At 45.6% G+C, this 26418-nt stretch overlaps 1 protein-coding gene across 3 annotated transcripts in view; it reads right to left on the bottom strand.

The window, feature by feature from the left end:
- Positions 1-219: 219 nt before the first annotated feature.
- Positions 220-26418, bottom strand: part of DNPEP (aspartyl aminopeptidase) — a 28954-nt gene continuing 2755 nt past the window's right edge. The window contains exons 1-15 of one of the 3 annotated variants that reach the window (XM_075609602.1): positions 19816-19958; positions 17848-17938; positions 16482-16570; positions 16116-16229; positions 15478-15603; positions 13305-13429; positions 13058-13154; positions 12683-12793; positions 12181-12258; positions 10577-10660; positions 7088-7248; positions 6041-6080; positions 5729-5830; positions 4891-5058; positions 220-419 (exon numbers count right to left, since the gene is read on the bottom strand). In XM_075609602.1, the coding sequence (XP_075465717.1) occupies positions 369-419; positions 4891-5058; positions 5729-5830; positions 6041-6080; positions 7088-7248; positions 10577-10660; positions 12181-12258; positions 12683-12793; positions 13058-13154; positions 13305-13429; positions 15478-15603; positions 16116-16229; positions 16482-16570; positions 17848-17938; positions 19816-19821 (1443 nt within the window). In that variant the 5' untranslated portion in view covers positions 19822-19958 and the 3' untranslated portion in view covers positions 220-368. Of the gene's footprint in view, positions 420-4890; positions 5059-5728; positions 5831-6040; positions 6081-7087; positions 7249-10576; positions 10661-12180; positions 12259-12682; positions 12794-13057; positions 13155-13304; positions 13430-15477; positions 15604-16115; positions 16230-16481; positions 16571-17847; positions 17939-19815; positions 19959-26418 lie in introns of those variants that run through there. The other 2 variants (XM_075609600.1, XM_075609601.1) reach the window with 2 other exon arrangements.

Below are 26418 nucleotides of genomic sequence, written 5' to 3' on the forward strand. Positions count from 1 at the left end.
CTAAATGAGCTTGGAAGAGGACCAGTTAAAAACAAAAACAACACAACCTGACCAAGTTCAAGACAATTCTGCACAACCTTGAACCCATCACTATCTCCATTTGGCAATAGAGTTAAGATTATTTTCCCACTATGAAAATTTGAAGTGCAGATGGGATTGGAGGATATTTATTCTTGCACAAGTGGCTATAATAAATATTAATTACACAAGGCACGAAACTACAGAAAATGAATTTTATTTGATGGACACCGTCTTTCTGCACATACACCCTCCTCTTTCAGAAGATCCATCACATGAGAAAGAGAATGCAGTGCTTCCAGGGTTAACTGCTGCTTTCAGAGGATGAGTAAAGAGGAGTGAAGAAAGGTTTAATCCACCAACAAGCTGCTATTCACTGCAGGGTACTGTTCAAAGAAAGCCTGTAAGAGACAAGGTAAAGAAAGGTGGTTTACACTTGAGAAATACAGGAGACAACACAATAATAAAAAAGGGAGACCGAGAAAAGGTTATGGGAATTGCAACAGTGTAAGATATAGTGAAACATATACAAGATACGTTTAGAACAATATTGCACAGAGAGAAAGTGGTACAGTATATAGAAAGGTGAAAGGGAGAATTGTGTGGGGATATTATAGTTTGAGGTATACAGACTTAGTGCTCATCTGGGAAGGATAAGAGCACCTAGAAAATACAAAAAGATTGATGATGTGGTAATTACATACAGTGATTGCAGAGATGAGGAGAGTTAAGACCAATGATGCACAGAGAGGGGTGAAGAGCAGCGAGGAGGTTTATACCCAAGAGACAGCATCATACAAGCAGGATAGTGGGGGTGGGCTCACATAGCCATGGTTACTAATATCATCCGATAGGCCAATTCCTGCTATTGCTCATTATCTCGGTCGTGGTTTTACCATAGCAACCACTAGGCTAACCTACTGATGTCTGCTGTTGCCATGGTTATCAACCATTGACTTCAAGGCCACTGTAGGTTGACGTGGTAGCACCCAATAAGATGAAAGCACAAACATGCACACCCCACATGAGATACACACACACACACACACACACACACGAAAAGTTGCACGAACACACGACAAGCAGTATAAGAAAACTAAGAAAATCCTTCTGCCTCAAATACAGAGACATCCTACAGAAGAAACATGGAATTTGACAGCAGATAAGACACACAGCCCACCTAGTTTGGGCTATTTCCCTATCTGCTCTAAAACCTTAGACCCCATTTGGTTCTTGGCTTTCTCTTGTATTTAGAACATTAGGTCTATCCCAATTCCCCAGCAGCTTTGAATTGCTTTAACTGTATTAGCACTTAAACACGTCTGTCAAGAGGCTATTCCACGAATCTAAAAAGTACACGAGAGCACGCTGGTGAAGATTCCCCTGTTTATGAATACCTCAACATGTTTCACGTAAACAGCTTCGTCAGGGCAAAGCATAGTTTAAGCGAAACGCGTTGAGGTATTTCATTGTCCAGGCAGAGGACAAGTGACGTCATACGCAGGATGCGGCTCCAATCCCCCTCCCCTCTTCATCCAGTAGTCGAGCGTGCTGCTTGCCCCTAATCGGTTTCGGTTTGGAAGGGTTTTGACTGCCACCTACTACTGTGAACCACTTACCATCTGGTGACTTGAGGGATGTGGGAAATGTGCCGTTCTCGATGCAACACTACCTACTGATGTAAGTGCTGTACTTTCTACATTTTACCTATAAAGTTTATATGAGTGATTTAATTTTTGATTTAAATTGTTTTTTTCTTGCGCTTCTCATTTCTGTTTTTTTTTGTATTCCACGAATCCAACACTCTTTCCGTATAGAAGTACTCCCTCATATTTCCCCTTAACCGGCCACCCTCCAGCTTCAGAGCATGACCTCGTTACATAGTAGATGAGGTTGGGGGAAAAAAAAAAAAAAGACAGATACTTTATCCTATATCCGTACTTAAAGTATATTGATCCAGAGGAAGGCAAAAAAAACCCCAGTGACACATTCAATCATGTCTCATAAGGGAAAAAATAAATTACTTCCAGATTTCAAATTAGTTCAATCAGATTTCTCCCTGGATCAACATCCTTCCCATGTTTACTTATTTGGTATATCCCTGTATATCTTTCCTTTCTAAAAAGAAGTCCAACTTTTTTTTAAATTTTTTTAAAAGATATCTATTGTAACTGCCATCACAGTCTCCATGGGTAATGATTTCCAGATTTTAACTGCCCTTACTGTAAAGAACCCTTTTCTTTGTTGCTAGTGAAATCTCCTTTCCTCCAACCTTAATGGATGACCCGGTGTCGTTTGTACTGCCCTTGAGATGAATAGTTATTTTGAAAGCTCCTTGTATTGTTGCCGAATATATTTTATATCGTTATCATATCCCCTTGTAGATGCCGCTTTTCCAATGTGAACAAATCTAATTTAGCCTCTCCTCATAAATCAGATTATCCATCCCCTTTATTAATTTGGTGGCTCTTCTCTGCAGTTTTTCTAGTTCCATAATGTCTTTATGGAGTGGTGCCCAAAACTGTAATCCATATTCAAAGTGTGGTCTTACTAATGCTTTATAGGGGAAATAATTATGCTTCTCTTCTATTAATTCCCAGTTTAATGCAAGATAAGATCATGTTTGCCTTTGCAGCTACTGCATGACTTCGGGCACTATTGCTAAGCCTGATGTCTACCAGCACTCCTAAATCCTTCTCCATCAAGGATTCCCCCAATTTTTCCCTATTTAATTTGAAAGTCTCCTGTATATTCTTGTTTCCCAAATTCATAACCTTACATGTATCTGTATCTGATCTGCCATTTACCTGCCCACGTTTCCAGTCTATCCAAGTCCTTCTGGAGAGAAATTACACCTTGCTCTGATTTTACTACCTTACACAATTTAGTATCATCAGCAAAGATGGAGACTTGTTCTAGCGCTTCTATCTCTGACATATGCTTCCCTCTTGTACTTTGTTGAAACCCTTTAGACCACGGTTCTTCAACCAGTTCTCCAAAGGGGCAAGATCAATAAATATTTAGGAGTAAAAGGGCCATAAGCTTAGTATTTTACATGCATTTAAAAACGTGAAAATTATATTTTATCAACATTAATTTCATTAACAATAACACTGTGCAAGTATATATAACATCTGCACCATATACTGTGTTACATATTAATAGTACATTATTTTTACTTACAAATGTGTTTGTGTACTTTGCTCTAATTTCATACTGGGTGCTTGGGCAGCCGAGAGTCCAAGGGGCACACCTGCTTTAGTATTTAAGTATGCATCACATCCCCCCCATCTCCTATCCTTTAAGCTGTACATATTAAAGGTACGTTTAGTCTTTCCTGATCAAATGAAGCTGTAGATAATGCACCAACCTCCAAACACCAAAATCAGTGCAAGTCCGCGGTTGTGGCCAAAACATAGCATTTAATGGGAAAGAGATGAGCGAGACTCCATTGAAGTCTATGAGATGCTGATGCCAACAAAACACATCTATACACACATGCGCAGAACGGGATCTCAGAAAGGGGCCCGAATTAACAGGATCTCATAGAAAGTGCTAAGCAATCAAAACAAAGGGGGGTGGGGGGGGCTGGTCCAATACAATTAGTTCTATCAGTAACAATTGTATGCACCTCCCAGGAGTGTTGAGAGGGCACCCCAGGAAGAACGATGCTGAGAGTGATAGGAGAATGGATAAAACAAGGTACAACCCAGTCAAACGCATTGTATATGGAAATTAAAGTATTTCCATGTCTGGGATAATGAATAAAGATTGAAGTTGTACTATAAAAACTCCTGGCGCCTATCTTTTCCCTTCGCCCAGCCAACCACATCCAGCACCCTGAGACAAGGTAAGTGTATGCTGATGTTTAACGCACCTCTGCACCAATGTAGCCTCCCCTAGGATGTCGGGAAGGGAGGGTTACACACACACACACACACACTATATCGTCAAAGACTGGCTTCGCATGGGTTGCAGTAACCAAAATGACTAAATAAAAATTGTCTCTCCCTCTCTCCACCCTCATCTTTCTTCCTTTAATACCTTATGACAGGGGAGCGCAAACTTTTTGTGCTGCGCCCCCCTGTCACTCTGCCCCGGCTCTCGCGCCCCCCTGCCTACCTTCTTTCGCGTCAGATGACGCTGCGTGGGCGTGTGACGTCAGGTCACATGGTGCCGCGGCGTCTATTGACGCCGCGTTGCCATGGCGACACAACACAGACGGCTGAATCCCGGTAAGTAAATAGTTGCAGGGGCCTCACGCGATCCCCCGGCATTTAATTTAAATGCCTGGGGGAAGAGCGCGGGGCCTCTGCAACTGCCCGCGCCCCCCCAGCACAATCTCCCGCCCCCCCTGGGGGTCGCGCCCCCCACTTTGCGCACCGCTGCCTTATGATGTTCCCAATTCTGTCTGCCTCTCTCTCCTTCTCCAGCATTCTTTCTTTCTCCTCATGTGTCAACGGACTTCCTCTTTTTCTTCGTCTGCTTTCTGTCTAAACTTTACAGCTATTTGACTCACCTTATCTGCCACCAAGCTACACGCATTCTGATGTCACGTGCCATATACATAGCCTACCATGTACAACACCCACTGGCTGACAAATTGTAATCACTCATAGAATTAATGCGTTTAAATAAACATAAAAACACACAGGTTCACAACTCTAGGGTCCCCTTAGTATGCCTGTAAAGTTTCAGGTGTCTAGGTTTCATGGTCTTAAAGCTATGGCACTGGCAGACAGACTACATTACAAATGCACACACAGCCACTCAATGTCATAAAGAGCCTTTAGGGGTAGCTCACTTGCTTATACACACAGACACAGACACACAGACACAGACACAGACACAGACACACACTTTTAGAGTTACCTGGAACAGAGTGGATGCCTGTAGGACACCAGAGGTGCAGCACATCTCCCGCACCGAGTGCATCGCCAGCTGGGGGCAGCCCAAGTCCAGCACCCGCAGACCTAACTTACTTGACAGAATTGGCCCAATGGTTGAACCGCATGGTACATCATTTCTAACCATGAACTCCTGGTGGTCAAGAGAAAGTTGATGGTTAGGGGGCTTCTATGGCGAGTGGTTACCAAGTTTTGGAGAGTAAAATTCACAGTAATATTGGGTGGGGGTTGTCTGTTTTTGGGGGTTATGGTAATATGTTACTTGAGTAGTTAATGCTTCTGAAGAACTGGTAGTGTTTTGGAAGCAGATGCCAATTTGTTATTGTGGGCTGGTAGGGCACTGTGGCACTGATAGCATAGCATTAATGGAAGCTAATAATGAATTTTGACCGTGTATGTCCAAGAATTGTAGAATTGTGAGTACTTTAGTATTTAAAAGTTTCCATCATATCCCCCTCCTCCTATTCTTATGTTTGAGGAGGGTAGTAGATATTAAAGTGTAGTTGGAAGGTTTATTTTTTAAATACTCAATTTATTGCTGGTTATGTGAAGTCTGGAAGCTAGTAATGGAGGTTCTATTGTGCTTAATGGGTTTAGGTGTCAGTTGGGTTGGTCGAGGGTGTTATTGAGAAGAGGCTGCCAGTGCATTAGTGACACAGGGTGTCCGCTGTGAGAGGTTGTTACGGTGTCCTTGGAAAAGCGGTTGTGTTCTAGGAAAGGATTAGGCCATGGTTGGCAAAGAAGTCACTCTGCTATTATAGGAGAGATGTAGCGATGGCGGTTTATGCCTAAAGAGATGTTACCTGTAGTGGTACCCCCACACGTCCTGCAATCTCCCTCAGTACAGCCTCTGACACAGCATTTGAGGCATACCGCTGGTTACTGTTCACTTTGATAACGGGACCCTGAAATCAAAGAAAGTCTTCCAGCATCAGGAACACAAAGCTTACTGTACCGTCCAGGAGACACATGCAACATAGCAGCTCTGAAACACACAACCTGGGAGGACAAATACCGCAAACAAAGAATCACAGGAACACCAATATGTAGCAGTGAGGGGGGCACCCAAAAGCAGAAATGAGGTTGTGAGAGCACAGAATGAGAGGGGGTCTCACCTTGTGGAAGATTGGTCTGTGATTCTCCTCATGTTTATCCCTGCAGAACAAACACTTTAGTTCACACAACTGAACCTGTCATTACCGTCATCGTCTCAACCTGAACCCCCAAATAATGAACATAAATATCATCCCAAAATCCGTTGGAACAGCTAAACCATAACCCAATTCAAATATAACTCATTGCTTGCCAACTTAAGTCCTCAAGGGCCACCAACAAGTCAGGTTTTTAGGATAGCCCTGCTAAAGCACAGCTGGCTCAGTCATTGACTGAACCACCTGTGCTGAAGCAGGGATGTTCTTAAAGCCTGACCTGTTTGTGGCCTTTGAGGACTGGAAGTGGCCACTCCTGACCCGAGTAATCGCCTGTGTCTGCCAGCATGTCATAACTCCTACAGAGCCATTTACTGATGGTCCCTACCCTCATCAAAACAGCACTGTGAATTCTGCCAGCAGTTTTCCCAACAACCGCATCACAATCCACTTAAAGCAACAAACAAACAAAATATAGCAATGTTTCATTAATAGATCATGCTTCCATGTAACAAAAGTGCTCGGTGCATTGCTCTTTTCACGCCTTCTATTTACTGGTTGCTTTCTTGATCCAGAACACAAAATGGCATTGCTATAGTGCAAGTGAATGGCAAACACAGGAACAGAATAGTCCGTCAGACCTAATGTTGAATGGAGCGCGATACTGAAGGACACATTCCTTAACGATAACCAACCACAAAATTACAAAGTGTGCAAAGAATGCTCCTAACAGTGGGGTTCTACTTTTTAAAATGGTATTTTCAGAGACTGGTGCATGTTTGTATTACTTCGTGACTCCTGGGGATTGATTTATTCACATGCCAATAGATTGCAGTTTTCTATCAGAAACCTCACAGCACGGCTCCCCCTCCTTCTCTGGAACTCTTCCCACCTCTACTGGTCCTTTGTAACTAGAGCCCATTTCCTATACACAAACTTGGGATACGTAGGGTCTGTCCACCGTTCTGTGTTGGCATGTTTTGTGCCCCCCCCCCCTCCTCCAACGTCACTTACATGTAGTTAGGGTGCACAGCGTGTGCCATGTCAGCACTGATCATGAATGACTTGGGAATAGACTCCTCAAAGGCGGTGAGGTTCTGCGGGGTGCAGGAGATGCGGCGGAGAATCAGCTCGGTGAGCAGCGACCCTGCCCCATGTGCGCTCTCTGACCCCACCTGGAGGAAAAACAAGCAAGTACACGTCAATAATGTATCCCTATAATGCTCGGAGCAGCACACACAATAATAATGTATCCCTATAATGCCTGGAACAGCACACACACAATAATAATGTATCCCTATAATGCCCAGAGCAGCACACACAATAATAATGTATCCCTATAATGCTCAGAGCAGCACACACACAATAATAATGTATCCCTATAATGCTCAGAGCAGCACACACACAATAATAATGTATCCCTATAATGCTCAGAGCAGCACACACAATAATAATGTATCCCTATAATGCCCGGAGCAGCACACATAATAATAATGTATCCCTATAATGCCCAGAGCAGCACACACAATAATAATGTATCCCTATAATGCTCAGAGCAGCACACACACAATAATAATGTATCCCTATAATGCTCAGAGCAGCACACACAATAATAATGTATCCCTATAATGCCCGGAGCAGCACACATAATAATAATGTATCCCTATAATGCTCAGAGCAGCACACACAATAATAATGTATCCCTATAATGCTCGGAGCAGCACACACAATAATAATGTATCCCTATAATGCCTGGAACAGCACACACACAATAATAATGTATCCCTATAATGCCCAGAGCAGCACACACAATAATAATGTATCCCTATAATGCTCAGAGCAGCACACACACAATAATAATGTATCCCTATAATGCCTGGAGCAGCACACACACAATAATAATGTATCCCTATAATGCTCAGAGCAGCACACACAATAATAATGTATCCTTATAATGCCCGGAGCAGCACACATAATAATATTGTATCCCTATAATGATCGGAGCAGCACACACAATAATAATGTATCCCTATAATGCCCAGAGCAGCACACACAATAATAATGTATCCCTATAATGCCGGAGCAGCACACACAATAATAATGTATCCCTATAATGCCCGGAGCAGCACACACAATAATAATGTATCCCTATAATGCCCGGAGCAGCACACACAATAATAATGTATCCCTATAATGCCCGGAGCAGCACACACAATAATAATGTATCCCTATAATGCTCAGAGCAGCACACACAATAATAATGTATCCCTATAATGCCCGGAGCAGCACACACAATAATAATGTATCCCTATAATGCCCGGAGCAGCACACACAATAATAATGTATCCCTATAATGCCCAGAGCAGCACACACAATAATAATGTATCCCTATAATGCCGGAGCAGCACACACAATAATAATGTATCCCTATAATGCCCGGAGCAGCACACACAATAATAATGTATCCCTATAATGCCGGAGCAGCACAAACAATAATAATGTATCCCTATAATGCCCAGAGCAGCACACACAATAATAATGTATCCCTATAATGCCCGGAGCAGCACACACAATAATAATGTATCCCTATAATGCCGGAGCAGCACACACACAATAATAATGTATCCCTATAATGCCGGAGCAGCACACACAATAATAATGTATCCCTATAATGCTCGGAGCAGCACACACAATAATAATGTATCCCTATAATGCCCGGAGCAGCACACACAATAATAATGTATCCCTATAATGCCCGGAGCAGCACACACAATAATAATGTATCCCTATAATGCCCGGAGCAGCACACACAATAATAATGTATCCCTATAATGCCCGGAGCAGCACACACAATAATAATGTATCCCTATAATGCCCGGAGCAGCACACACAATAATAATGTATCCCTATAATGCCCGGAGCAGCACACACAATAATAATGTATCCCTATAATGCCCGGAGCAGCACACACAATAATAATGTATACCTATAATGCCCGGAGCAGCACACACAATAATAATGTATCCCTATAATGCCCGGAGCAGCACACACAATAATAATGTATCCCTATAATGCCCGGAGCAGCACACACAATAATAATGTATCCCTATAATGCCGGAGCAGCACACACAATAATAATGTATCCCTATAATGCCCGGAGCAGCACACACACAATAATAATGTATCCCTATAATGCCCGGAGCAGCACACACAATAATAATGTATCCCTATAATTCCGGAGCAGCACACACAATAATAATGTATCCCTATAATGCCCGGACCCGACAAACAGAACGTAGCAGCTTCAGGGACCAGACTCACTGCAGAGACACAGCACCAATATTATTTCCAAATACTCAATCGTTTATAATTAACTAGTTAAAGTAGCAACTCCCACAGAATTGTAACTTCCTATAATGTGAGTATCATGCCCCCTCCCCCAAAAATGTCCGGCTCTTTTGACGTTTCTTCATGTTAAAAACCATGCCCTCTGGGGAGGTCTCCATTTTAACCTCTCGTACACTTAATGTTTCAAAAGATCTCCTGAAAGAAGCATCGGATTTACAAAAAACGGGTTCGGAAAAGCAAGAAGATATCCGTTAAAGCTAATGAATATAAAATACAAAACAAATGGGGAGTCTTAAAGTGTGTAGCTAAAGATAGTAAGATTCCCCCCCCCATCTCCTTGTAATAGAGCACGTCAAAGTATATATGTTTTAAGGAAAAAAAGTAAGAAAATTGACACAGGTGTATTAAAGAAAAAAATATATATTGCTTTCAATTGGACTCTTCTTTGATGCAAATCCATCAATCTGTTTGCTCCAGATTTGCGCTACTTTTGCCGTACGTCCTATCAGATTGTATTTCCGACTCTCGGATAAAATAAGACCTATATAATACATGTGCAGATGACACGGCGGCCATATTAACAGTTGTCCAAATCTTATTCCTTTGTCGTGCGAGGTCCCCACTGTAAAGTGAAACATTTACTGCAGATAACCTGCAAAGCCGCGTCCTGGAGAAACAGATCAGGGATTTCAATACATGGGGAGGTTCTGCGAGATGAAATGTGTGTTAAAGACTCCTGGCTGTGTAATCAGGGATAAAAGCGGGGCAAAAAACAGCATCAAATTTATCAAAGAAAAGGAATCTAATGGGAAAACAAACAAAAATCAGGATTTTTTTTGCACTGAAAAATCTGATGGTAATTTTTTTTACTGCGCGTTTGGCCATGTCGGACGCCATTAATACCCAACCTCTAAATACACATTCTCCGGGTCACTCTCCCACGCTGCCTTTGTATTCCTGTGCAGACAATGCTACATCACTTGTTACAGTGCATCTTGGAGTATGTCACTGCCCCAACCTCGGTGACACTGCACCTGCTTCTGTATGTCTCTGTGTCAGTGTCACTGCACCTGTCCCTGCAAATCTCCCGTCACTGTGCCTGCGCGTTTCCCTGACTCATCCCCACCGGCAGCCCCCTCCCCCTGCATGTCTCACCTCTTCGTTGTCATACAGTGTGATCATTCTGACATTGGGGTCACTGGCAAGAGAAGACGGAGAGTCACAGGAATCAATGAGAGCCTGAGGGAAAGAAACGCAATGGCTGATGAGACGACAAGGAGAGAATGACGCACGTAAAGGAAATCAACAACACAGAGGGACACAGCGAGACATCGGGGGTCTTTTCAGTGTGCTTTGAAGCCGCTGCTCCGTGCTGGAGAAGATTCTGATTCCATTCATTTGGTGCTGAACTCTCCTCCAGAATGGAGAAGTGGCTTTAAAGCTCATTGAAGAGAGGAGAGAGAATAATGCAGAGGGACACAGAGACAAAATGACCGAGTGGGGACACGAGAGGCAGCGACCGTGAAACAGGGTGCAATAAAAAGAAAGGGAAAGGAACAGATTGTGCAGAAGTTTGGCATGTTATATCATGTTCATGAAGATCTTTCCCCGTTCTGCTCATTTGCATGCGCTGTGTGTCTCCCAGATCAGGGGGGCTCAACTCCAGTCCTCATGACACCCCCCCCCCCCAAAGGTCAGGTTTTAAGGATATCCCAGCGTCAGCACAAGTGGCTCAATCAGTGGCTCAGGTGAAGACTGGGACTGCTTGAGGCATCTGTGCTGAAGCAGGGACATCCTGAAAACCTGACCTGTTGGGTGGTGGTCTTGAGGACTGGAATCGGGCCACCCCCTGTCCCAGATCACTCCAAACAGGATATAGATCTCTGGATCTCTTTCTAAAATGTCTGGAAACTTGTCACTTTCAGGACAAGGATGAGGTATGGAGTAACAACAACTTATTTTATTATTCACAAGCGTAGAGTACATTCATACCTTATTTTTTAAATCAAAAAGTAATGATTAAATACGTCTCTGTCTTTCAATTTGAAGTACAAAATCTTTTTTTTTTTTTTAACGAGTTTTAAAGATCTTTGTCTCGTTGTTTAATAGGTTTAGAATTTCTTGAACACCAGGCGCAGTCCAATTTAAAGGCGGAAGTCGGAATACGCGGTCTGAATTGGCAGTTATTCCAGTGATGGCTTCGCTATTCCCCTGCGTCTGCGCTCTGTAATACAGCCGTTCAGAGCCCTGCATGCACTATGACCCCATGACCCCTATCCAACATGCTGTGAAGACATCATTTGAATGCAGCCGGGCGCCTCTCCAGCCTCTGGGGGAGGGGTCTTCACAACAGATTAAAAAAGGACTATGATGGGAATAGAAAGGGATTAGCTATCCAATCAATAAATGGTTTACCAATCTTGCTCCAACACCAGCCTACATATACATGTGACCACTAGTTATTTTCAGGGGTCATGTGGTCAGCTCTGGTCAACATGGCAGCCCCCAAAAGGAGGAGGGGAGAAAGGAACAGGGACATTATTAGTGCACAATTGCAGCTCAGAAAAGGTTTTTTGACCAAGAATCATTGTGGCCAGAACAGAAGCCACAATCACGTGCAGTCCTGGGAAAGGAGCTGGCAACATTGGTTCTCTTCAGGAAATTTCATTTACTTGCAGGAGATTTATTTCACGCCGCCGAGGTATTATAAAGAGAATGGCAGAGAATGGTTTCATCTTCACGCTGTATGTTTGCCTCACCTGCAGAGCACAGTAGCAGCTGTGCAGATTATCCAGACGTGGTCCAAAAATAAACTCCTCATAGGCACCCCCCAGAGTCTGCAAACAGAACAGCAGCATTTAGGGGGGGGGGGGGAAGGGGGTGCAGCTGCATGTATGCAGCTCAGAGCTGTGTAAGCATATGTGTCACTGTGTGTGTCACTGTGTCGCACCGCAGGCTGTGTGTCATCCCAGGTTTTGTGTCAGTGTGTTATTGTAATGTTGTAAAGCGCAGCATACATTGCTGGCACTATAGAAATAAAATGATGCATACATTGTGCTTCACTGCAGGCTGTGTCAGTGTGTCATCCCTTTTAACCGCAGCCAGTGCGTTACTGTGTCAGTGTCTCACCGCAGCTTGCGTGTCACGTCTCACCGCAAGCTTGTGTGTCACCGTGTCTCACCGCAGCCTGCATGTTACGGTCTCACCGCAAGCTTGTGTGTCACTGCGTCTAACCGCAGGTTGTGCGTCATTGTATCTCACCGCAGGTTGTGTGTCGGTCAGACACAGCTCCATCTCCAGTATTTGCTCCGGTTTGACTCCTAGTTTCTCGCAGAGCAGGGTGACCAGCAGCGGGTGGTGCCTCTCAGTCTGCTGGAGACAAGGCTGTGTCACACACTAACACCTAATGCCCCACAGCCCATTCCCACTCTTCTGTAAATGTGCAAACAATGAATATAACCAGTGACACAGCAGGGGTAGTGTTCTGAAACACGTATATAATGCACGCCAACACTGGACTACTGCATATCCCCCATTATAAACACACACAACCTCACACATAATATTTCCCCTACATTGCAGACTCGCCCCCCCACACTATCCAGATCTGCCTCCCCCTTAGCTCAGCAGCTTCACCTGGGATGGGCTCCCCCCAGCGGATTGACAAGAGGTGCCCGAATCCAGTGGCTGCTTCTCTAGGCCCTCCTGTACCGAAGAAGCCAGGATGGGAAGCCTGTAAGGAACGAGAGATTGGGTAAGAACTGGAGTCCTATGGAGACGGGGTCAGGGTGAGAGGGTTGAGACCTTATAGCTGACATGGGGTCAGAATGACAATAGGGGCGACTCTAAACATATACTGTAGGTATAAGGTGTTCATACTCACAGGTGCTGCTCCGTGTTGGGCCCAAAGCTTTCATTAACAGTCCTTTGCAGGTGAATCGCCAGGTGGGGAATTCGCAGAATGGGGCGTTCCACATAAACCAGGCGATGCTGCATGCGGTGTCCATCCTGAGACAAGAGTACCAGACAGCGAGAGATTACGCCATACGCCTCCTCTACCCCCAGAGCAGGGGGAAGGCAGCGGCCCTGCTCCAACATCGATTCCCAACAGGGGGTTCATCAAGTGTCTCCATAAGGTTCAGCAAAGAAAGTGTGTAACGGCGGCTCGCAGGCAGTATAGCGGGTTCCTGAGGCAGTGTGGGGGCTGCACACTGTACGCAGGCAGTATAGCGGGTTCCTGAGGCAGTGTGGGGACTGCACACTGTACGCAGGCAGTATAGCGGGTTCCTGAGGCAGTGTGGGGACTGCACACTGTACGCAGGCAGTATAGCGGGTTCCTGAGCCTGTGTGGGGACTGCACACTGTACGCAGGCAGTATAGCGGGTTCCTGAGCCTGTGTGGGGACTGCACACTGTACGCAGGAAGTATAGCGGGTTCCTGAGGCCGTGTGGGGACTGGACACTGTACGCAGGCAGTATAGCGGGTTCCTGAGGCCGTGTGGGGACTGGACACTGTACGCAGGCAGTATAGCGGGTTCCTGAGCCTGTGTGGGGACTGCACACTGTACGCAGGCAGTATAGCGGGTTCCTGAGCCTGTGTGGGGACTGCACACTGTACGCAGGCAGTATAGCGGGTTCCTGAGGCCGTGTGGGGACTGGACACTGTACGCAGGCAGTATAGCGGGTTCCTGAGGCCGTGTGGGGACTGGACACTGTACGCAGGAAGTATAGCGGGTTCCTGAGCCTGTGTGGGGACTGGACACTGTACGCAGGCAGTATAGCGGGTTCCTGAGCCTGTGTGGGGACTGCACACTGTACGCAGGCAGTATAGCGGGTTCCTGAGCCTGTGTGGGGACTGGACACCGTACGCAGGCAGTATAGCGGGTTCCTGAGCCTGTGTGGGGACTGCACACTGTACGCAGGCAGTATAGCGGGTTCCTGAGCCTGTGTGGGGACTGCACACTGTACGCAGGCAGTATAGCGGGTTCCTGAGCCTGTGTGGGGACTGGACACTGTACGCAGGCAGTATAGCGGATTCCTGAGGCCGTGTGGGGACTGCACACTCAGTAATGTCCCAAACTGCGCACGTGTGTGTGTGTGTTATAGTTGTCAATTACAGCCGGAGCTTCCAAAGTTGCTCCCCACAATGCATTGCATGTACAGCGATAAGGCATTATGGGGGGTGACTTTGGAAGCTCCGACAGTGACAGCTATACCACTGCATGCTGTTTGCACACACCGAGATGCAGTTTGGGACCGTATTAAGCGTGTGTTCCCCTCACAAGCTCAGGACACTATAAGGCCTGGGATCGGTCACACAGTTTTGTTAGCGATAGATCGAGGAGTCGGCGATAAGATTTATTATTTAAGGATTCGACAAACAAATATTTTCTAGCAGGGGATGCACAATGTACAAAAGGTTGGGACGCGCTGCTTTATAACGATCTTTAGGGACCTAGTAAAGGATAAGTTGGTGCTGAAAAATACTCACTCCCAGACTGTTACTGTAACCTTCTTACTGACCTTCAACGATCTATACAGAGCATTGCAACAGAACTAACTCAGTCTTCTAACTCAGCTTCATCTCCAGTCTCTCCCTGCGCAGCGTCTGGGGTTATTCACCGTCTCCCAATGCCTGTTTGTCTTCTATTACAGGGGGGCGCAACGCCAGTTCTCCAGCCCCAACAACAGGTCAGGTTTTCAAGATATCCCAGCTTCAACACAGGTAGCTCAATCAGAGGCTCAGTCAAAGACTGTGCCTCTGATTGAGCCACCTATGCTGAAGCAGGGAGTGATTGAGCCACCTGTGTTGAAGCTGGGGTATCCTGAAAACGTGATCTGTTGGAGGTGGGGGGTAGGCTTGAGAACTGGAGTTGAGCCCCCCATGCTCTATTGGTCTGTCTTGAAAAGCTAACAATCTACAAGTCCATAAAGTTGGGGGACCAGTCCTATTTTCCTACGCACTTTACCAGCAACTGCACCTTTTGCAACATGGTCTTTGGCCCTTGGGAACGTTAGGTAGGGATCTTGGAAATCTCTGAAAAATCAGTGAATCACCTTAATGATCACTCTCCCAGCCACGGTCAGATCCCGATCAAACCAGGTGCTCCAGATTCCTCCTCCGTAGCACTCGACTCCGACCTGCAGGTATCCAGCCTGACCTCGGCGGGACCTGCGCTTCACCTGCACCCACACAGGACGGGGGTCAGAGAAAGACAGGGAGACAGAGGTTATAGAGGAGCAAAAGGAAGAGAGGAGCAGTGTAAGGGCACAAAAGAAAAGACAGAAAGAAAAGTTTCCTACGTGAGAAAAAGACACAGACAGTGGAACCAGCAACATAAGACAATAGTAATAATTAATGGTTGGTTTTTCTTGTATAGCGCCGACAGTGCACATAGAGCTGTATGTAGAGTTTTGGCAGGCACGAGTCCCTGCTCTGCAGAGCTTACAATCTATTTTTGGGCGTTTGAGGCACAGAGAGATAAGTTGACTTGTCGAAGGAGCCGACATCGGGATTTGAACCAGGCTTCGGTGCCCCAAACTCGGAGTGAGGGCCTTTCCTCACTGAGCTGTTCCTTCAGCACATAAACACCCACCATGACTAGTGACGGGAAGAGGTAGAACAGAGTCCTTCAACGCCTTGTGTCTCGGGCACGCAAAGCAAAACCGGTACTGTTACAGGTGTGGCGTCTTACCCGCAGACATGGGCTGTCTGTATGGGCTCCGATCAAGGTGAACCCGTTGCCCTGTTGGTACTGGCCACCCACAGCAAATGCCACCAGCGTAGAGTAATTCCGAGTCACAAAGTACTAGGGAGAAAAGAGCATTGCTAGTGCCATGTTTTATAATGTGTTACTGATCTCGACATCTCTAAACACAGGAAATAAACAGAAACTCTGTGCAATTCATTAACCTCTCTACTGTGATAACAACCCTAGTATGTGATGAAATAATGCACAAGGTCACAAGGTCACAAAGTCGCTGTCCTGGCTTCTTCATGGACATCAGCACAGCGGCACCCTGACTCAATAAGGTGCATCTTGTGTAGGAGTGCTCCTCACCTTGTGGTTGGGTTTGACGTCCCAGTGTTCAGCTTCCTTCAGCTCCATGAAGCCTGCGTGTAACAGTCGGGTCTTGCACTCCTCAACCACTGCGAGACGGGGAGGAGAGCAATGAGGAAGAGGAAGAAGGAGAAAGGACGAGTACCAAAGAAAAGAAAGTATGTGGTGACAAATAGATGTAGGAGGTAAAGAAAGAAGGAAAGACAGTGGAAAGATTATGGGGGATGGGGGAGGAGGGGGGGCGGGAAGGGGGGAGGGCGGGCACGGGAAGGGGGGGAGGGAGGGCACGGGAAGGGGGAGGGCGGGCACGGGAAAGGGGGAGGGCGGGCACGGGAAGGGGGAGGGCGGGCACGGGAAGGGGGGGCGGGCACGGGAAGGGGGAGGGCGGGCACGGGAAGGGGAGGCGGGCACGGGAAGGGGAGGGCGGGCACGGGAAGGGGGGGGCGGGCACGGGAAGGGGGGGCGGGCACGGGAAGGGGGGCGGGCACGGGCACGGGAAGGGGGGGCGGGCACGGGAAGGGGGGCGGGCGCGGGCACGGGAAGGGGGGGGCGGGCACGGGAAGGGGGGGCGGGCACGGGAAGGGTGGCACGGGAAGGGGGGGGCGGGCACGGGAAGGGGGGGCAGGCACGGGAAGGGGGGGCAGGCACGGGAAGGGGGGGCAGGCACGGGAAGGGGGGGCAGGCACGGGAAGGGGGGGCAGGCACGGGAAGGGGTGGGGGAGGGATACATTAGCATGCAAATACTACGTCCCTCAATCTCACTATATCTTGTAAGAGATTCCAAAGTGCATCTGGATATGTCCCAAGAACAACAGTTTGAGACGAGGAGCAGAGGGGTGTCTGTCTAGAGGTCTTTATATAGAGAATACCAGAAAACAGTAGGGGGTGTTGCAAAGATAACTGGGAATAAATTGTTAATAATACCTCAAATGACACTGCAAATAATACAAAACAGCCAGCCTTTTGCCATGTACAGCTGTCTGTCTCACATTTTAATCTGGACTGTAACTGTTGTATACACCTAGAATATAGATTATATTTAACTGTGCATGCAATGTCTTGTATATAATGTATAACCCGTTTCACTTATTGTAACCATGTATTTGTCATTATAACTCTGTGCCCAGGACATACTTGAAAACAAGACGTAACTCTCACTGTATTACTTCCTGGTAAAGCATTTTATCAATAAAAGTATTTCCAACACCAATTTAATTAACCATTTAGTCCTAGGAGGACTGGTATGGGTGGATAATAAGTTAATTAAAGGTGTAGTTGGCACTGACCTCTTAAAATCAGTCCCTACAGAAAGATGGCTATTAAACCAGTGTGAGCCAGGTGACGGTGACACTGCCCGTGGTCTTACCGTGGTAGGGAGAGACGCCGCCGTTCAGGAACTTCAGGAATTCCTTGGCTGCAGCCTGCGCTGCGTCTCGAGTCCCTTTCATGGCTGCGACCTGCAGGACATCAAATGAACAATGTCACATCCGCCATACACCTGGACATCCCCAATCAATGCACAGACAGACTGGCCGGTACTGTGCCAACGTATTATAAACGGAGGTGCTGCAAGCCAATTGTGGGCATGGAAAAAGTATACATTAGGGCATGGGAGCTCAACTCCAGTCCTCAAGACCCCCCAACAGGTCAGGTTCTCAGGATATCCCTGCTTCAGCACAGGTGGTTCAGAGGCTCAGCCAAAGACTGTCTCTGATTGAGCCACCTGTGCTGAAGCTGGGATATCCTTAAAACCTCACCTGTTTGGGGGGGGAGAGAACTGGAGTTGAGCACCACTGCATTAGGGGACCCCACCCTTAACAGCAAAGCATTGCATAACAGCAACAGCGTTTAAATGTCTTCTGCAGGGCTGTGCATGCTAGGTGCTCTGTGCCACGCCACTATCATAGGGCTGTATATACTAAGAGAAGATCCATGTTCACATTAAATTCCTCTTGGGGAAAGCGAGAGGATTAAAAGTACGGAGGCTTCTGGACAAAGTGCTGTGTATGGGCGATGCCAGTACACAGATAGCTGCCAGTGCTATGGGGCAAGACTGAGATGCAATGCCAGAGGGGTAGACACAAAGAGAATAGTAGAACAGAAGAGTAGTACACATGAAGAGTAGTGTGTACACTGTATTGTATTAGTATTGTGTGCGTGTGTACACTGTATTGGACTAGTATAGTGTGCGTGTGTACACTGTATTGGACTAGTATAGTGTGCGTGTGTACACTGTATTGGACTAGTATAGTGTGCGTGTGTACACTGTATTGGATTAGTATTGTGTGCGTGTGTACACTGTATTGGATTAGTATTGTGTGCGTGTGTACACTGTATTGGATTAGTATTGTGTGCGTGTGTACACTGTATTGGATTAGTATTGTGTGCGTGTGTACACTGTATTGGATTAGTATTGTGTGCGTGTGTACACTGTATTGGATTAGTATTGTGTGCGTGTGTACACTGAATTGGATTAGTATTGTGTGCGTGTGTACACTGTATTGGATTAGTATTGTGTGCGTGTGTACACTGAATTGGATTAGTATTGTGTGCGTGTGTACACTGAATTGGATTAGTATTGTGTGCGTGTGTACACTGAATTGGATTAGTATTGTGTGCGTGTGTACACTGAATTGGATTAGTATTGTGTGCGTGTGTACACTGTATTGGATTAGTATTGTGTGCGTGTGTACACTGTATTGGATTAGTATTGTGTGCGTGTGTACACTGTATTGGATTAGTATTGTGTGCGTGTGTACACTGTATTGGATTAGTATTGTGTGCGTGTGTACACTGTATTGGATTAGTATTGTGTGCGTGTGTACACTGTATTGGATTAGTATTGTGTGCGTGTGTACACTGTATTGGATTAGTATTGTGTGCGTGTGTACACTGTATTGGATTAGTATTGTGTGCGTGTGTACACTGTATTGGATTAGTATTGTGTGCGTGTGTACACTGTATTGGATTAGTATTGTGTGCATGTGTACACTGTATTGGATTAGTATTGTGTACGGTGTGTGTTGTGTACTGTACAGGGGTCAAGAGTGAGCAGATGCACTGTAGTAATGCAAGAGAATAAGTTATCATTAATGTCCTCTCAATAACCTATATAACGCTAGCAATGCTGTCTGTATATATGTAACAGTGTGTGTTAGCACTAGGACGTGCACAGTCCCTGTATACGGGAGCCCTTATTCACAAGCCTTCCTTGTGCTAGATAACATTTCAGCCTGCCCTATTTGAATGGAGCAGGGCTCTTCCCCAGCACTGGGAAACAGCCACACAGCACATTGAATGGGGACCTGTGAGAGGTACACGTGCCACACCTTACCTGCATGGTGTCCTGACCCAGCCTGTGTGTAGTGTGACAGTTCTGAGTCTGAACGTTACTTTTAGACTCTGAACTTCCTATACAGAGGATTATCTTCCACCAAAGAGTAACATTCAACGGTTTATAACTGAGACCGTAACATATTAGGGACCTCTGGAGGACAGGAGGTAACAGGGCACCCTCCCCCTCCCCCCAAAAGCTAGAGAAACAGCACCAGATTTAATCAAAGAAACATCCCCTTTGCTTTTAATCAGATTTCTGTACTGATACATTTTTCTTTGCTTTCCCCTGTGCAGGGCTGTGCTGCTGCTTTCCCAGGAAGCTGCATGTCTGCATGTGAAGGGAGTCTGCTCAGAGTAATCACATCCCTGCAATGCGCATGCCTGTATGTCTTTCCTTGGACCAGTGCTAAGTACAATTTGGATGTGTGTTGACCTTTGTCTATAGCTTTGCTGCTGTGTATTTCAACCTGTGTGTGATTCCACTTGTGTATGCTTTTGCTATGATGCCAACATGCCATTTATTTATGAGTTGTTACACTCAGTACTTTTTGACCGGCCGGTCCTAGGGTTTAGAGGCTAATTCTTTGCCTCCACACTACAGGTTCTGCATATGTACTAATTTTTGGGGTATTTCTGTTTGTTCACACTCAGCTTTCTCGTGGTTTATTCAGCTTAGTCATACAATGGCTTTAATTGACTATTTACCAGTACTGACTTTATATTGCTGTTTCCAGTGTGTAGCTTAGTTTGTTATCAGTGTTCTAAGATTAGACAGTCCTGGGGACACTGTGGATCCTTTGTATATGTTTTATGTGTTTAATACATTTTGATACTTTTGTACGCTAGAGTGCTATTTTGGGATCTTTTTTTCTCTTTGTTTCTGTTTTCATATATAAATATACACTCACATTCTCTCTCTCTCTCTCTCTCTCTCTCTCTCTCTCTCTATATATATATCTATATCTATATCTATATATATATATATCTATATATATATATATATATATAGCGCAAAGTTCACCTTTCCTGTCTTGCCTTTAAATTCTTCATGGGCCAGCTACCTGAACAAGCTCCTCACCCCTACCACATGCAGCACTTATCACCTGAGATCAGACTCCAAAAGACTATTCATGGTCCCAAGGCTCAACAAAGTATCCGGCCGTTACTCCTTCTCCTTCCGTGCACCCCAAAACTGGAACAACCTACCAGAGACTCTCACATCCACCACCAGTCTAAATTCTTTCAAATCTAAGGCTGTCTCACACTTTAATCTGGTCTGTAACTGTTTCATACGCTCATAATATACATTTTCTTTAACTGTGCACGCAATGTCTTGTATATAATGTATACCCTGTTCATTTATGTAACTGTATTTGTAACCATGTATTATTTGTCTTAACTCTGTGCCCAGAACATACTTGAAAACGAGAGATAACTCTCAATGTATTACTTCCTGGTAAAATATTTTATAAATAATATACATAAATATAGACTTGGTCCCACGACAGGAACCCTGCAGCACCGAACTGTTACATCGTCTGCAGTTTATGGGTTAACAGGAAATAATAACGGCCAGGGACTTTACGGAGTTAAGAATGGTTATCCAGGGTACAGCTCAGCCTTTCCTATCAACTGCACCCTGCAGAGACCCCGCTGCTATTTTGGTACTGATAGAGTGGCAAGCAACATCTTCCTTCCAGCAAAGAGGGTAACTCGCCCGTCTGCAACCTCACCTCAATCCTGCAGCACTACCTGCTGAACAGGTATGTATTGCAATTTACTCTACCCCCCCAGCCCTTTAACTTTGCCCTTGTGCTGTTCTTCGTAACTCCTCGTCATTGCATTACGGATATCTTCAACAATAAACACTTTTAATGCGCCCAAGTGTTACTGGTTGTACCCCTTGAAAAAAGAAAGACGAAAATGAAACGATACCAAACAAATTAAAAAAAAAAAAACTAAGTTTGCCGCCCAGGTTTAAAAATACAAAAACCGTGAGTGGGCTCAAATCTTAATATGCGACTATTAAATCAGTGTGACATGTATCTGAGGTTCAGCCACTGCTGGGTCCGGAGCGTTCCTTCCAATGCAGGTGTGGCCAATTTCAGTCATCAAGGGCCACCAACAGGTAAGGTTTTCAGGATATCCTTGCTTCGAAGGCTGAGTCTCTGATTGAGCCACTTGTGCTGAAGCAGGGATATCCTGAAAGCCTGTCCTGTTTGGTGGCCCTTTGGGACTGCAGTTGGGCACCCTTATGCCAAGAGATATGACCTGTCTCATGAGATGTGTATGCAAAACTAGAAAAGAAAGAGAAGCACAATACAGATCACAGTGCAGAAAATCCCGAGGCTGGATGTAATCATCATTAGGCTAACTCCATCTATTGGTTTGACACGTTTTTTCAAAGATCTGTCCCTGTGAGTAGCTGCAGGTAGCCCTATGATTATTACATCTATCCCTGTGAGTAGCTGCAGGTAGCCCTATGATTATTACATCTATCCCTGTGTGTAGCTGCAGGTAGCCCTATGATTATTACATCTGTCCCTGTGAGTAGCTGCAGGTAGCCCTATGATTATTACATCTGTCCCTGTGAGTAGCTGCAGGTAGCCTTATGATTATTACATCTGGCCCTGTGAGTAGCTGCAGGTAGCCTTATGATTATTACATCTGTCCCTGTGAGTAGCTGCAGGTAGCCCTATGATTATTACATCTGTCCCTGTGAGTAGCTGCAGGTAGCCTTATGATTATTACATCTGTCCCTGTGAGTAGCTGCAGGTAGCCCTATGATTATTACATCTGTCCCTGTGAGTAGCTGCAGGTAGCCCTATGATTATTACATCTGTCCCTGTGAGTAGCTGCAGGTAGCCCTATGATTATTACATCTGTCCCTGTGAGTAGCTGCAGGTAGCCCTATGATTATTACATCTATCCCTGTGAGTAGCTGCAGGTAGCCCTATGATTATTACATCTGTCCCTGTGTGTAGCTGCAGGTAGCCCTATGATTATTACACCTGTCCCTGTGAGTAGCTGCAGGTAGCCCTATGATTATTACACCTGTCCCTGTGAGTAGCTGCAGGTAGCCCTATGATTATTACATCTATCCCTGTGTGTAGCTGCAGGTAGCCCTATGATTATTACATCTATCCCTGTGAGTAGCTGCAGGTAACACTATGATTATTACATCTATCCCTGTGTGTAGCTGCAGGTAGCCTTATGATTATTACACCTGTCCCTGTGAGTAGCTGCAGGTAGCCCTATGATTATTACATCTGTCCCTGTGAGTAGCTGCAGGTAGCCCTATGATTATTACATCTATCCCTGTGAGTAGCTGCAGGTAGCCTTATGATTATTACACCTGTCCCTGTGTGTAGCTGCAGGTAGCCTTATGATTATTACACCTGTCCCTGTGAGTAGCTGCAGGTAGCCCTATGATTATTACATCTGTCCCTGTGAGTAGCTGCAGGTAGCCCTATGATTATTACATCTGGCCCTGTGAGTAGCTGCAGGTAGCCTTATGATTATTACATCTATCCCTGTGAGTAGCTGCAGGTAGCCCTATGATTATTACATCTGTCCCTGTGTGTAGCTGCAGGTAGCCCTATGATTATTACATCTATCCCTGTGAGTAGCTGCAGGTAGCCTTATGATTATTACATCTGTCCCTGTGAGTAGCTGCAGGTAGCCCTATGATTATTACATCTGTCCCTGTGTGTAGCTGCAGGTAGCCCTATGATTATTACATCTATCCCTGTGAGTAGCTGCAGGTAGCCTTATGATTATTACATCTGTCCCTGTGTGTAGCTGCAGGTAGCCCTATGATTATTACATCTATCCCTGTGAGTAGCTGCAGGTAGCCTTATGATTATTACATCTGTCCCTGTGAGTAGCTGCAGGTAGCCTTATGATTATTACACCTGTCCCTGTGAGTAGCTGCAGGTAGCCCTATGATTATTACATCTGTCCCTGTGAGTAGCTGCAGGTAGCCCTATGAATATTACATCTGTCCCTGTGAGTAGCTGCAGGTAGCCCTATGATTATTACATCTGTCCCTGTGAGTAGCTGCAGGTAGCCCTATGATTATTACATCTATCCCTGTGAGTAGCTGCAGGTAACCCTATGATTATTACATCTATCCCTGTGTGTAGCTGCAGGTAGCCTTATGATTATTACACCTGTCCCTGTGAGTAGCTGCAGGTAGCCCTATGATTATTACATCTGTCCCTGTGAGTAGCTGCAGGTAGCCCTATGATTATTACATCTGTCCCTGTGAGTAGCTGCAGGTAGCCTTATGATTATTACATCTATCCCTGTGTGTAGCTGCAGGTAGCCCTATGATTATTACATCTGTCCCTGTGAGTAGTTGCAGGTAGCCCTATGATTATTACATCTGTCCCTGTGAGTAGCTGCAGGTAGCCCTATGATTATTACATCTGTCCCTGTGAGTAGCTGCAGGTAGCCCTATGATTATTACATCTATCCCTGTGAGTAGCTGCAGGTAACCCTATGATTATTACATCTATCCCTGTGTGTAGCTGCAGGTAGCCTTATGATTATTACACCTGTCCCTGTGAGTAGCTGCAGGTAGCCTTATGATTATTACATCTGTCCCTGTGAGTAGCTGCAGGTAGCCTTATGATTATTACATCTATCCCTGTGAGTAGCTGCAGGTAGCCCTATGATTATTACATCTGTCCCTGTGAGTAGCTGCAGGTAGCCTTATGATTATTACACCTGTCCCTGTGAGTAGCTGCAGGTAGCCCTATGATTATTACACCTGTCCCTGTGAGTAGCTGCAGGTAGCCCTATGATTATTACACCTGTCCCTGTGAGTAGCTGCAGGTAGCCCTATGATTATTACATCTATCCCTGTGAGTAGCTGCAGGTAGCCCTATGATTATTACATCTATCCCTGTGAGTAGCTGCAGGTAGCCCTATGATTATTACATCTATCCCTGTGAGTAGCTGCAGGTAGCCCTATGATTATTACACCTACAGTATCCCTGTGTGTAGCTGCAGGTAGCCTTATGATTATTACATCTGTCCCTGTGTGTAGCTGCAGGTAGCCCTATGATTATTACATCTGTCCCTGTGAGTAGCTGCAGGTAGCCCTATGATTATTACATCTGTCCCTGTGAGTAGCTGCAGGTAGCCCTATGATTATTACATCTGTCCCTGGGGATTTTCTGCACTATGATCTGTGTTGGCTGCTCTCCCATTTCTAGTTTTGCATTGCATTACTGATCTTAGGTATTCATATCTATCTACACATCTAGTCTGGCCGAGCCTCTTTCTTTTACTGCAGGGGCGCTCAACTCCAATCCTCAAGACTGATTGAGCCACCTGTGCTGAAGCAGGGACTGATTGAGCCACCTGTGCTGAAGCAGGGACTGATTGAGCCACCTGTGCTGAAGCATGAACTGATTGAGCCACCTGTGCTGAAGCAGGGACTGATTGAACCATCTGTGCTGAAGCTGGGACTGATCGAGCCACTTGTGCTGAAGCTGGGACTGATCGAGCCACCTTTGCTGAAGCTGCAATATCGTGACAACCTGACATTTTGAGGGGGGCTTGAATACTGGAGTTGAGCCCCCCTGTATTACTGTACTGACTACCACGCACAGCTTCACCCCAACGCTAAACACAAAGCTCTTCACCTTCTCCTCTGGACCCCATGATGTTAACACTATTATGTAATAATAAATTGCTGTGATATTAATTCCACCCATTAACAACACTACCAATCTAATCTCAATCTATTATATATTTTGGAAAGTTGTCTGTCTGTTCGCAATAGATCTGGACACCTCTTAAGATATCGTAGCCACATTTTGCATGATGGTTCCTGAGACCAAGGAGCGGGTTTGTGTCTGTGTTTGGAAATTGAATAAATTCTATTTTTAATTCTACGAGTTATTATGATTTCTCTGACAAGCAAGTCAGACGTTTGGTGTTGTACCTGGCAGGCTATGTATCTGGCATGTGACATCATACTGGTGACATGATAATGCACATAGCCTGGTGGCAGATAAGGAGAGTGAAAGAGCTATACAGTTAACACAGAAAGCAGAAGTAGAAAAAAAGAGAGGAAGTCAGCTGGCACATGAGGAAAAAGCAAGAATGATTGAGAAAGAGAGAGGCACAAATAATTGGGGACATCATAAGGTATTGAAGGAAAGTGATTGGAGGGAGAGAGGTGAGGGGAAGTAGAGAGATGAGGGGGGAGGTGGGGAGATAGAGAAAGAAGAGGATAGAGGGGGAGGGATGAGATTGGTTTCTTAGAATTCCTGAGCAACTTTCAGCTAGTTCTGATATAAACTGTGTTTGATGTTTCAATACATTGGATTTAACATTGTTAATGCAGCACTTTTGTCTTTCCCTGTATGCCCACACAAAGCTCTGTCCCTGTATGCCCACACACAGCTCTGTCCCTGTATGCCCACACACAGCTCTGTCCCTGTATGCCCACACACAGCTCTGTCCCTGTATGCCCACACACAGCTCTGTCCCTGTATGCCCACACACAGCTCTGTCCCTGTATGCCCACACACCGCTCTGTCCCTGTATGCCCACACACAGCTCTGTCCCTGTATGCCCACACACC

The sequence above is a fragment of the Ascaphus truei genome, chromosome 7 (assembly GCF_040206685.1).
Source record: "Ascaphus truei isolate aAscTru1 chromosome 7, aAscTru1.hap1, whole genome shotgun sequence".
Taxonomy (NCBI): domain Eukaryota; kingdom Metazoa; phylum Chordata; class Amphibia; order Anura; family Ascaphidae; genus Ascaphus; species Ascaphus truei.